Source organism: Mixophyes fleayi, chromosome 2, assembly GCF_038048845.1.
Source record: "Mixophyes fleayi isolate aMixFle1 chromosome 2, aMixFle1.hap1, whole genome shotgun sequence".
NCBI lineage: Eukaryota > Metazoa > Chordata > Amphibia > Anura > Limnodynastidae > Mixophyes > Mixophyes fleayi.
The window spans coordinates 39,927,346-39,939,087 of NC_134403.1; the positions used below are offsets into that span (position 1 = coordinate 39,927,346).

Consider the following 11,742-nt stretch of genomic DNA (forward strand, 5'->3'; position numbering starts at 1 on the left):
TTTAATATTTTAACATTTGGTGGGAAAATTTATTGTGATGGAAAAACATTCCATTTTTCTTTTCATCAAAACATAAAGACAGAATTTAACATACTTCATCTTCCACCAGCAGACTAAACATTTCTTCTGTGCTTAAATCTCACATGTGCTCATCGCAGCCAACTAATCAATCACAGTGCAGTGAATGCTGGGAGCCGGGCTGGGGAAGCCGGGGTGCAGTACTTTCTGGCCCTAAGCCAATGGGCAGGTGCATACGTTCATTTGACATTGACCTAATTTGGTGGCGGTGGTGGTGGTGGAGACAAGGAGCTTGCGGCAAAACACAGAGCACACCTTGATGCTGGACAGGTGTAAGCAAAGTCCCAGATGGTTCTCACATATTTCCATAGAGACAATTGTACTTGTTTTCTGTGACCTTTGTGATATGAGTTAGCTTTGGTAGGATTTCACAAGAACCCACATGAGGAGGACGGTGATGAGGACGATCATGAAGTTGAGGAACAGCTCCTGGGTTGAACGCTCCATTCTGAAGAAGATTTGAAGCTTGGTATATTTTCCTGGCAACAGAAATCAACCAACGTTTACCCTTGGGATGACCACAAGTGCCTGATTTCACTGTCACTTCAGCTTGTCCTACAAGTATAATCACAAATACAAAAGTTAAACATGTAGACTGAATTCCATTGTTCATGCAGTATATAATCTTCATACACCATAATCATGGTTACAGAGCTACTGTAGTTTATATGTAAGTTGCTGGTACATTATAAAAATGTAATGGTTCTACATGACCCTTGAGTACAGCAGGGACATATCTGGTGTCATTGGAACCAGGTTAGACAAATATACATCTGTAATACCTGACTTTAGATGGATTTTTGAGCATTTTTGCAATCTGGTGCCTTGCTGTTATCTGGCACAAGGCCCTGAAAATAACCACTGGCATTCAGCAAAGATCATATTAGTGGCCATCAGGCCTTTTTTTCGCTAACAAATTATTTACACAGTATGCAATAAAACCAGGAATATACTAAAATTGTTTTCTTTTTATTATTATTTATTAACAGTTATTTATATAGTGCTTACATATAAGGTAGCACGTTTACAAAGAATATTAGTCATTCATTCACATCAGGCAATAAACTGAGATATCATATGCTTAATCTCTTAAGAGGCATTTTGCTCATGTTAACATTAAGTTCTTAAATAATATGTATATCAGCAAAAACAATGCAAAGAAGTATACAACTTTTGTCACTTTATGAATACAATGGGGCTCATTTAGATGGGCTGTGTCATTTCGGGCCTGATTCATCAAGAAACACAAAACTAACGTATTTGGCCTGTTTCATTAAGGAACTTAGATGCTAATATGTGCTGTATTTTAAGTAAAATTGCTCTGCCCACATCAGGTTGGAGACTCCTCCTCCAGGCAGGCCTAGGCCCCAGTACTTTGTACCTGCTCCCTATCCTCTTGGTGCCCCTGGACACAAGTAAATTAGCCATATGCACACAGACATCTATGATCACTAAGCATCTCCTATTAGAGTCACTGAGAGGAGCACTGCTGCATATATGTAATATGGTGAGAAAGGTCATATATACACGTATGAGCACTGAGCACCTTCTCCTAGCCGGGGATACCGGGGATATTGTGGGAGGATGACAGAGATCACTTATAAATGTGTTCTAGTAGATTTTAACCAAAAATAATGAAAAATCCCTCATCCAAACAATCGTAGCCACTTATGCCTACATATTTAATCTCACAAGGAAATTTAGGGGCTTCAAGATCCATGCTAACTTAGACAGCCCTACATTACTGCAGGGGTAGAATTTGGTGCTCAAATCTGTGGCACCTTAACTGTAACTACAAGATCAACATAATCCGGGTCAAAAAATGAAAGATATTACATATAACCTGTATCCACATCACTATGTACAAACCCATCGGAAGCAATCTCTTGGGCGGTGCGGCCAAATTCAACCAGAAAATAAAGTTTCCCAGTATGACCTGATAGTACCACAACACTGTGGTAATACACAGAGCAATAATGAATCTGTAATAATATGATACAGGTTACACTATGTGATGGACCTTGGACACTGATTAGAGCATGGCAGTTTTCAGTGGTGACCCAACAATATTTCTTTGCCCCAAACTTTACTGACAGCCACTCTTTACAAAGATATCTCCGTGACCTACAAAATAATACACCTAGCATCAATTTTCAGGAGGTGCTTGGTAACTAACTGTTAAAACAAATTAACAACATTCAAGAATACTCCAGTATTAGCAAATGAAAACTTGATTTCACAGAAGTCCACTTTAAACGCAAAAATTGCCAAATTAATGTATGTGTTCTAAAACCAGAGCAACCAATCAGCAATTTGCTTTTTATCCATCTACTGCAAGTTAGATAAGGAAAATAGTAATGATTATGGGTTGTTGCATCTTAGTAAATAGCCTTCTGTGGATTTACAGCATCATGTCCAAGATTCCCACCTGACAAAGCACATCTCAGAGTTATTGCATTCTCTGTTTATGACTAACAAGCCGAATATGGAAGTTTTCATTGACATTGAAAATGGTTTTTAACTCTTCAATGTTTCACTTTTTGAACAGTTGATGCTCAGGACAGTGGGAGGGGAAAAGTATAAAAAAGAGTCCTTCAACTAGTAAAACACACTGATGAAAATGTTTTAAATGTCATCAAATGTCACCAATATATGCAAACCTTTTCATATACATTTTCAGTTTATGCGATCGGGTGTCATTTGTTATTCATCCATGTTCTAGCACCACATGGAAGCCTCATTAGACCACTTAGTAAGAGGAAGGATATTGGGATGGACAGTCCTTCAATCAACACTAAGCCAGGAGAATTTTTATCCAGACAAAGTGTGGACAGCACTTCTCCTGATATAAAGCAGCTGCACAACAGATCCTGACGTCCACGAAACAATTCCTAGGAGATCTGATTACTTGGTATCAAGTGACACCAGTCACCACATCAAATCAAGCAAGTCAGTATTAATGCATAGGTGCACATTTTTGAACATTTACATAACCTTTGGTAACAGTATACACTCTTGTATTCCTTTACTTTTTAATTTTAAATCACTCTTGGAAAGTTGTGACAGAAATAGTTTATTTCTGGTGTATGTTTTTTTTTTAAGCTTACTGTAGTTAGTTGAGTGGGATACAATTGTAATCCAAAGGGTTTGGAGGGCATGAGAGCTTACATTCTAATTGGAGAAAGTGTGGCTCTGAGTGGAGTGGCATTAGTGTAGGTGGTATAGGTGACAGTAGGGTAAGCTCTTATACAGATATTGGGTTTCAGAGATCATTTAAAGACCAGAGTAAGCAGAAGTACCAAACAGGATCCACAGGGAAGATCAATAACAAGCCGAATCAGGAACCAAGAAGTAATAGCACAAACAGGAACACTGGAGTATAGTGAACCAATACTATGGCACCCTAATGGTGCCAGAGTTAGGTTAACATAGAGGGAAGTGCCTCCTGATTGGAGTCTGAGGTCTTGGCGCTCAAAACACAGCTGACCACCAACAGGCTGAGAATGATAGCATCCCATTGCCTAGAAACGGGATGTGAGGTATAGCGCATGCGTGCGCTGTGCTGCCCGGGACCTGGAAGAGCGTCCCGTTGCTAGGCAATGGGACATGAGTGAGAGGAGAGAGGCGTCCGTCTTCGGCACCTATGAGGGGTGCGGAGGTGTCGACTGACAGTAGAGCTGGCACATCCGTGCAAAGATTGCAGCAGGGCTGGCTGGGGTGGGGGCATCTGTCCCTTGGGCCGGTCCCATAGTGGGCTACCTTGGGCTGGGTCACTGAGCTACCTGCAATTTTCCTCCTTTAAAATGTTCATAATAGGCTACTGAGCAGAGTCTAGGTCTAGCCCACGGCTAAAATTTTCAACCAGCATATAGAAGGGGAGAGGTCAGGGAAGAAGAGTTAGATTTGGGTGTTGTCAGCATAGTGGTGGTAACAGAGATCTAAAAAGCGATTTAGTTCCCCAAGAGAAGAGGGGTACAGTGAGAAAGACAGAGGGACAAGAACAGAGCCCAAGGGAACCCAACAGATAAAGAGAATGGAGGGGTCATAAACATGCACATACACATTAGAGGTAATTTAGTCAGAAGCCTATAAACCTAAATGTATGTTTTTGGACTGTATGAGGAAACCAGAGCACCTAGAAGATATCAACAAAAAGAAGAACGAACATACTCGGCTTATTGCAGAGTGGGATGTGCCCCAGTTTGCTTAGCATATCTTACATGAAATTGCTATGCTCATGTCCAGAAACCGGAAGCACGCATATGTGCCTATTGAAACTTCCAGAACTTACGTCTGTTTGAGCCTAGACAGACGGGACGGAGGAGGGAAGACGCATTCTAACGTTGGCCAAGTACTGTAAAGACATGTTTAGGCAAATATGGCTCATGCAGACCTGCCAAAACACGGCTATACGCCTGTTAGGCTGATGATGACTTACCATAAACCAGGTGCATGTGCTGCTGATGCAGAGGTAGTCACATCTGGAGATGTGTATTGCTCTGCCTAGGGATGGCTATATGCTCGTTTTCTGTGCTCTTCCGTTTAAGAGTAAGTTATTCCCATTTTTTGACCAACTCTGCATTAACCCTATTGACTCTATGCACATAGCGGTTTACTGGGTTTCAAACTCAAGTTTCCAGAGGTAACCGCTATGCCAATACTAAGAGGCAGTGATGCTAAACAATGGGCCACCGTGCCATGGACACATACGACTGTTATGAGTACAGTTATATGAGCTGTTGGCCCTCAATAATGTGTCTGTTATGGTAGTCAAAGATTGGTATGATCATATGAAGAAACATGGTGATAACTTACAGTATTATAAATAGTTCAACTATAATTATATATATATATATATATATATATATATATATATATATATTAACATAATATACAAAAAAATACTTTTTGAATTCACAATGTAATTGTAGATGTCCCGTTAATAGAATCTACCCTACCCAGGTGTTAGAGCCACAGGAGCCCTGACAGATAACCCTATACAGAGAGAGCATATATTTGAATGTCTCCAGCTTGTAAGCCTCAATAATCAGATGAGATAAGGTTATGGCATCTGAATATGTCCCAAACTGCACGAAACCCCTAATATTATTATTTTTGCTGCCTCTCTTTTCAAAACACCGGTTCCAGGACGCTACTTCCGCATCGTGGGGCCCCAACTGAAGTTTTGCTATGGGGCCCAACAATGCTCTTTTACACCCTTGACTTGACCTTTACAGCAAGGGACACATTAACACTTGCAGCATTCAAAAAGCTGTGGTGACCCAGGTCTGCTATTCAAACGTTTCACTCATCTCCCAGCAAGAGTCTGCGTCAAGTTCATGTATAAAAGCACATTGTAGGCTGTGAAAAAACTTAGTTTCCAAGGCCAACTCCAGTAATGTTTAGTTATTTTTTTTTACTTTGGGAGCAGTCCAGCCCTCCGCTATATCCATTTCTATCATAGAGGACTTATAAGGAATTGAGCGGCAACAAAATAGGACTTTCAGAGTCTCCAAATATAGATGCTTTCTGTCACTGATTCCTGTTATGTATGTTAAGAGGCATATGGAGGTGAAAGGGTTACACATTACATCCTCTGTGTTTTTATACAATAGAAGAATTGTCTGCGATTTCCCCTAAATGTTTACATATAAAGTATAATTTGAAAATACTATATATATATATAATTCTCTGTTACGTCTGAAATGTCAGACTGTTATCATTACGGAGATAGTGTAAGTACACTAGACTGGAGAAAGGTGTTTATTATTTTTCATGTTAATGGTTTCCAGATATATTTATAAAACACTACATAAATAAGCCAGCACTACATAAATAAAACAATAGAGCACTGAGTAAGTGTGCTATGCCTGTATACCTAAATTGTGCATACAACTAAACCCATTTTTGGAGTTGTACTTACTATGACAAAAGTTGTCATCTGTGACTTTAATTTTGTATGAAAACAACACCTACTAAGGCTATGTTCAAGAGGTCTGTGTAATAATCCCATTTATTTCCTGCATCATAATTATTTAATGCTACTCAAAATTGGAACTAAACTGATTTTATCCCATGTGGGTAGAAATGAGTGAAAGTTTCAAAACTGTTCATCTCATTTCGCATCGCGGTGCGGAAGTTCAAGCGTTTGTACAGCAGAGTTTGGCCTTCAGTGTTCCGCGCGGAATTCTTTGTATAATTTTTCACCTGTCCTGAATTTCCTCAGCTCAACCCCATCCACACATTGGAGCAGTAGACATTGTGGTTGTCCCAGCACTATTAGCAGGTTATAAACTCTGTGAAATACGGAATGTGAAGTCTAAAGCAGGGGTTGATGCAGAGTGAGTAGCGTATCTTGCGTGAATCTCTCTGGGCATGTCCAGAAAGTGGGTATACATATATACGCCCAAGAAAACTTGGGTGATTTTGACACTTACGCTAGCCTGCACCTGGAGAGGAGGAATGGGGGCGTTCTAACATGGGCTGAGTATAGTAAGGATGAACAGAGGCAGATGCTGGAAAAAGACGTATAAATGCCTGAGAAAGCTATATTATACTATTGGCCAGGGGCAGCTGCAAATAGGGGATGATGATGATGATGATGATGGTCTCCCTCACTCGTAAACTGCTTGTGATTGGCTGTTTGTGCTGCTGATGCTGATTAGTGTTTTCTTCATCGCTTTGTGCATGTTTAAATAAAACATATTTGTTTCTGTTTTTCTGCTGCATTAGAGGCTTTTTAAGTTTAATGGCTGCCTATTAGTGAATGTGTTTGTTGTATATTAAACAAATGAATAAAAACATGGGTGCAAATACGACATAAATGTCTGTGATGTGTTTTCCTGGCATAAACCGGATGCCTATGCTACTGGTGCCAATCTGCGCAGATCTTAAAATATGTAAAGCTCAGCATATGGGCGTAAATGCGCTATTTTTACGGCTGGCTTTATTTAGCGTAATTACATCCATTTTTCGGTCAACGCCATAACACACCCACAGTAAGGCATGGATGCAGATCTCAAAGATAGTATAGCTGGATTTTTCGCATTTCATGAAATTCAGTTTGCAACTTTACTTATTTTTCACATATGGGCAATATCAACAAATAGCGCAGCTCGGTAACACATATTGTCACTAGCAGACATGGTAGTTATATTAATTGTCTGATATAACATATTTGGAACTCTCAGTGCAACATGTTGCAGTAAGGTCCATCTCAGAGAGTATGTATAGCAGAAGAACGTGATTTAGAATAGGACAAGCGTCACAGGAGTAAATATCATCATCATCAGCTATTTATATAGCGCCACTAATTCCGCAGCGCTGTACAGAGAACTCACTCACATCAGTCCCTGCCCCATTGGAGCTTACAGTCCACACACACAGACTGAGAAAGACTAACCTACCAATATGTGGTTATTGTTTTAGAGTGTGGGAGGAACCCGGAGCACCCAGAGTAAAGCCACAGAAATATGGGGAGAACATATCAAACTCCACACAGATAAGGCCCCGGTCGGGAATTGAACTCATTACCCCAGTACTTTGAGGCCAACCACTAAGCCACTGTGCTACCATGGTAACCTTGAGCAGAATACAATGGCACCAAACCTTGTATGGTAATAAAAGACAGTAACATGACATCACCGAGAACCCTCTATAGTATCATAAAGAAGCAGACAAGAGAGGAAACATGCCACAGAACAGTACAAATTTCCACCAAACATCACACTGAATCAATAATTGTCTTAATCTCTTGAGCGATATAAACATTTATTTTGTTTTCAAAATTTGTTGACAAATGCAAGTACCTGTTGTTTCCTCCTACAAATCAAAACTTCACCCATAGTATTAAGTTCATCCAAGCTCCCTATTCTGTTAATGAATATCTTGAAGCAACCAAGGACTGGCTGGGCTGGGCCTCCCGCCCCCCGATCCGGTAACTGTGTATTGTAATTGCAGAACAGGGCTAAGGAGCTGCAAAGAGACACTCGCTACAAATAGGAAAGAAATTCTAGCCCTGTTAGGTGACAAGCCTATGTAAATAGTGACTGGCAACACATGTCGATGTGCTAATCCTTCAGGAATAATGCAAAGGTCACACTTAATAAATCACGTTATTTTGACAAATATTATGTACGTAACTATAGGCATTCCATCTAATTTCCCTACTCAGGCACAGACACTACGGGCAATTTAATTACAGTGTATTTTTGGGCTGTAGGAGCAAACCTGACCACACAGAATAAAAAACACGCTAACAAGACAGCAAACAACACTTCAGTTGGATCTGATCCCAAGCCGACTGTGCCACATTGCTGGAACACAAAATTCAATATTTCAGAGTCAGTGATGCAAAATCTATACATTGTAACTTTCTATTTGTCAGTTATGTGCAATTTAAAATACATGTAAAATACTCAACATTTAAACAGGCTCCAGTTGTGCGGGGTTATGACAAAATTACATTTCAGACCTGATTACAGCAGCACGGTGGCTAAGTGGTTAGCACTTCTGCCTTACAGCATGGGGTCATGAGTTCAATTCCCAACCATGGCCTTATCTGTGTCGAGTTTGTATGTTCACCCCGTGTTTGCGTGGGTTTCCTCCGGGTGCTCCGGTTTCTTCCCACACTCCAAAAACATACTAGTATGTTAATTGGCTGCTAACAAAATTGACCCTAGTCTGTCTGTGTGTGTCTGTGTCTGTGTGTGTGTTAGGGAATTTAGACTGTAAGCCCCAATGGGTCAGGGATTGATGTGAGTGAGTTCTCTGTACAGCGCTGCGGAATTAGTTGCGCTATATAAATAAATGGTAATAATTATAAATATTTACCTACTGGGTTCCTTATACTTATACAATCAAGACCGCCAAGGCGAAATGGGCTAATTCATCAAGCTCTGGAAAACGTTTGCTAACGTCATCTGAGGATGGAGTTTGTAGGTGAAATCCTGTGGGTAGCGCCACTGCTCAGACTGTGGAAGAATCGGTGCATACGCAGCCATATGGGCGTTCATGCACAATGCATACAGCCTACAAGAACCAAGAAGTAGTCTTTCTCTATTGTGATCATCAAGCAGTGAATTGTATATGGGACCGGGACAGCCGTTTATCAGAAGAGCAGTCGCGGCATCAGTATAATAATGAATCAAAACAGCATCTCTTATCGCTGAGAAAAGCGGCAATAAGATATGTCACTTTACAGACTAAAATTTCATGCAATAAGAAATATGCCCATTTGTGCATATATAGTAATGTGGTATTATGCCCATATAATAATAACTGTGTAGAGCTTGGTGGTCTATACAGTTTCTTTGTTTATTATTACATGTAAAATGTAATAATATTGTAATAATATAGTATAGCAAATCTGTAACCATTGAACAACATTTTAACCAAGGAACAATAGAGCCAAAATAAACAATAAGATTTTGCACTTATACTAGTAGAGCCACAATTAGCAGTGCAAGTATGTAATGAAAATACAGATGCAGTCCTTGTAAGATTTTATTTGCAGAGCTCTGTTAAGAACTTGTAAGATGTTCATTGAGGTAAGAGGGCATAATATGTTAATTGTTATATTGTGATATCACCACTTAACAGAGCGTGGTTAAAATACAGCAGTGTTCTGTCTCTAGAGAGGTTAGTAAACACTATTAACAAATAATATGGAACGTGTTATTATTAAGTAAAGTATGCAAATGAGATACCAAGGGGTACTGCTTCGCCCAAGTTAATACAGTACGTTCAGTTCCCTTGAGATACAAAATCTACAGCCAGCCCTCATCACAAAAGACTCAAATACTCAATTAGAAGCGTGAGTGTTTGAGTCTGTGCTTATACTAAGGGAGGTGGCACCCCCTTATTGAAAGAGCGACTATCTATTTAACACAATACATTTTTATAGGAAAATTGGTTGATATAGTCTTTAGTGCCTAGGAGTTTGTTGTGGTTTTTCACTTTTTTTTCCACTTTCTTTTTTAAGTACCTGAACTATTAAGCTGTAACTGTGAGCTTTGTCTTTGTACAAAACAGTTTTTTTATTTTTGAGCCCCATTTGTAGAGATGATGGGCATATGGTGTGCCTCAAAGTTTGATTAATTGATGGTATTGAAAGACATAGACATCGCACAAACATCAAAGCAAGACTAACACAAGGATCAGATCTCAGTCTGTTGGTGCTAAGGGTTACAAATGATTCCTGAGGCATGCAGTGTCCTATTATAAAAATACCAAAACACATTTCTCCCTTTGATGGTGGACACAACTTGAAGTTCAATTCGGCCAAGATAAAATATAGACAACCCTACCGTTATTGAGTTACCACTGAGTCCAATATATTTTGTCATGCTGAGAGTTGTACTAGCAGTTGGAATGACACAGTTTGGTTCTACCTCCCCAATCTCTTCTTTTCATAACAATGTAGAGAACAGCTTATTTAATGCTTTAAAGCAAAGGACAATATTGGTTCAAATCACTTATCCAAATATTGTGCTTTTGATGTCTTATTAAGTGATTATACTTGTGTGTCATTTTATCTTCATTATGTGCTGATATATTGAAAAGTAAGAGAATACTCTCCATATATGATAATAGTGTTTGAAGCCTATTAACTGAACAATGGAAAAGTCTTAAATATTAGAATCGAGTGGCAGTTCAGGAAATAGAGCACGACGTCTACTTATTAAAACAATCAACTTTTAAGAGACAGAGAAAAATATATAAAGATATATTTTTTGCCTTTTACTACTGTCAGTGTCTCCAAAATAAAACAACTTTTTCATGCTCTTTAGTATTGCTATTCTAAAACCAATTAAATGCACCAGTTATATATATTTTTTCAGTACTGACGCTACCCACAATTAATTTCTGCATACTCGAGACCCCACTCACACTGGACACATGTTTAAAAAAGTCGCTTCACCTTGCTGAGATTGCAATTCCATGAAAAGGTTGTCTGAGCATGTACTGAAAGTTTAAAACAAATCTGGACACTTACAAATACAAAATGCTAAGAGGAAAGAGCAAGATGCATGTATTACCTGCAGCCCAGCTTTGGGAAGAGTGCAAGAGACCTGTTGTCTGTATTGTTCCTCCCAGGGAATACTCTTGGTCCTCTGGAATTTTAATCCTTGTGTTAGGACTGAAATAGTTGGAGGGAGGAGTTCATTGGTAGTGATGTCACACACAGAATATTAATATTGCAAAGTGTTTGAGCATGCAGCTGCAGAAGAAATAGCTTACAACTCATGCCATCTCATTTTGTGGACCTGAACTTCAAATACTATTTTTAATTGCCAGCAATGCAGCTGTCATTTCAATATCTCTATACCCCTATAATATGTGTCATCAAGCCATTTGTCTTTGTATTGTCAAGTAAAATATATTATTAGTTTTATAGGTCTGCATAGAGGGTATATTCAGTGCATGTATATATTGAAACAGGGCTTCATGTTATCCTCGTCAACTGAGCACCTAAAATTAAAGTATTGGGGTTTTCCCTCAGGGTAGTCCATATAAGATCATGTATTGGATAGGAGGGACAGCAAGGGGGCAGGAGGGCAATTGTCAGCACTGAAAGATAGATGGGCCTTCATCGGTGCTGAGCATCGTCAACCTATCAGTGCACAGTGACTGAATATAACAACTATGAGCTTGCTTTATGGT

General features: G+C 39.4%; 1 protein-coding gene across 1 annotated transcript; it reads right to left on the reverse strand.

The window, feature by feature from the left end:
* Nucleotides 1-11,220, reverse strand: LOC142140079 (sarcolipin). The gene is made up of 2 exons (XM_075197939.1): nucleotides 11,118-11,220; nucleotides 1-633 (listed from the first exon to the last, which is right to left on the reverse strand). The coding sequence occupies exon 2, from the start codon at nucleotides 523-525 to the stop codon at nucleotides 430-432; it is 96 nt and encodes a 31-aa protein (XP_075054040.1). The 5' UTR covers nucleotides 526-633; nucleotides 11,118-11,220; the 3' UTR covers nucleotides 1-429.
* Nucleotides 11,221-11,742: the final 522 nt, after the last annotated feature.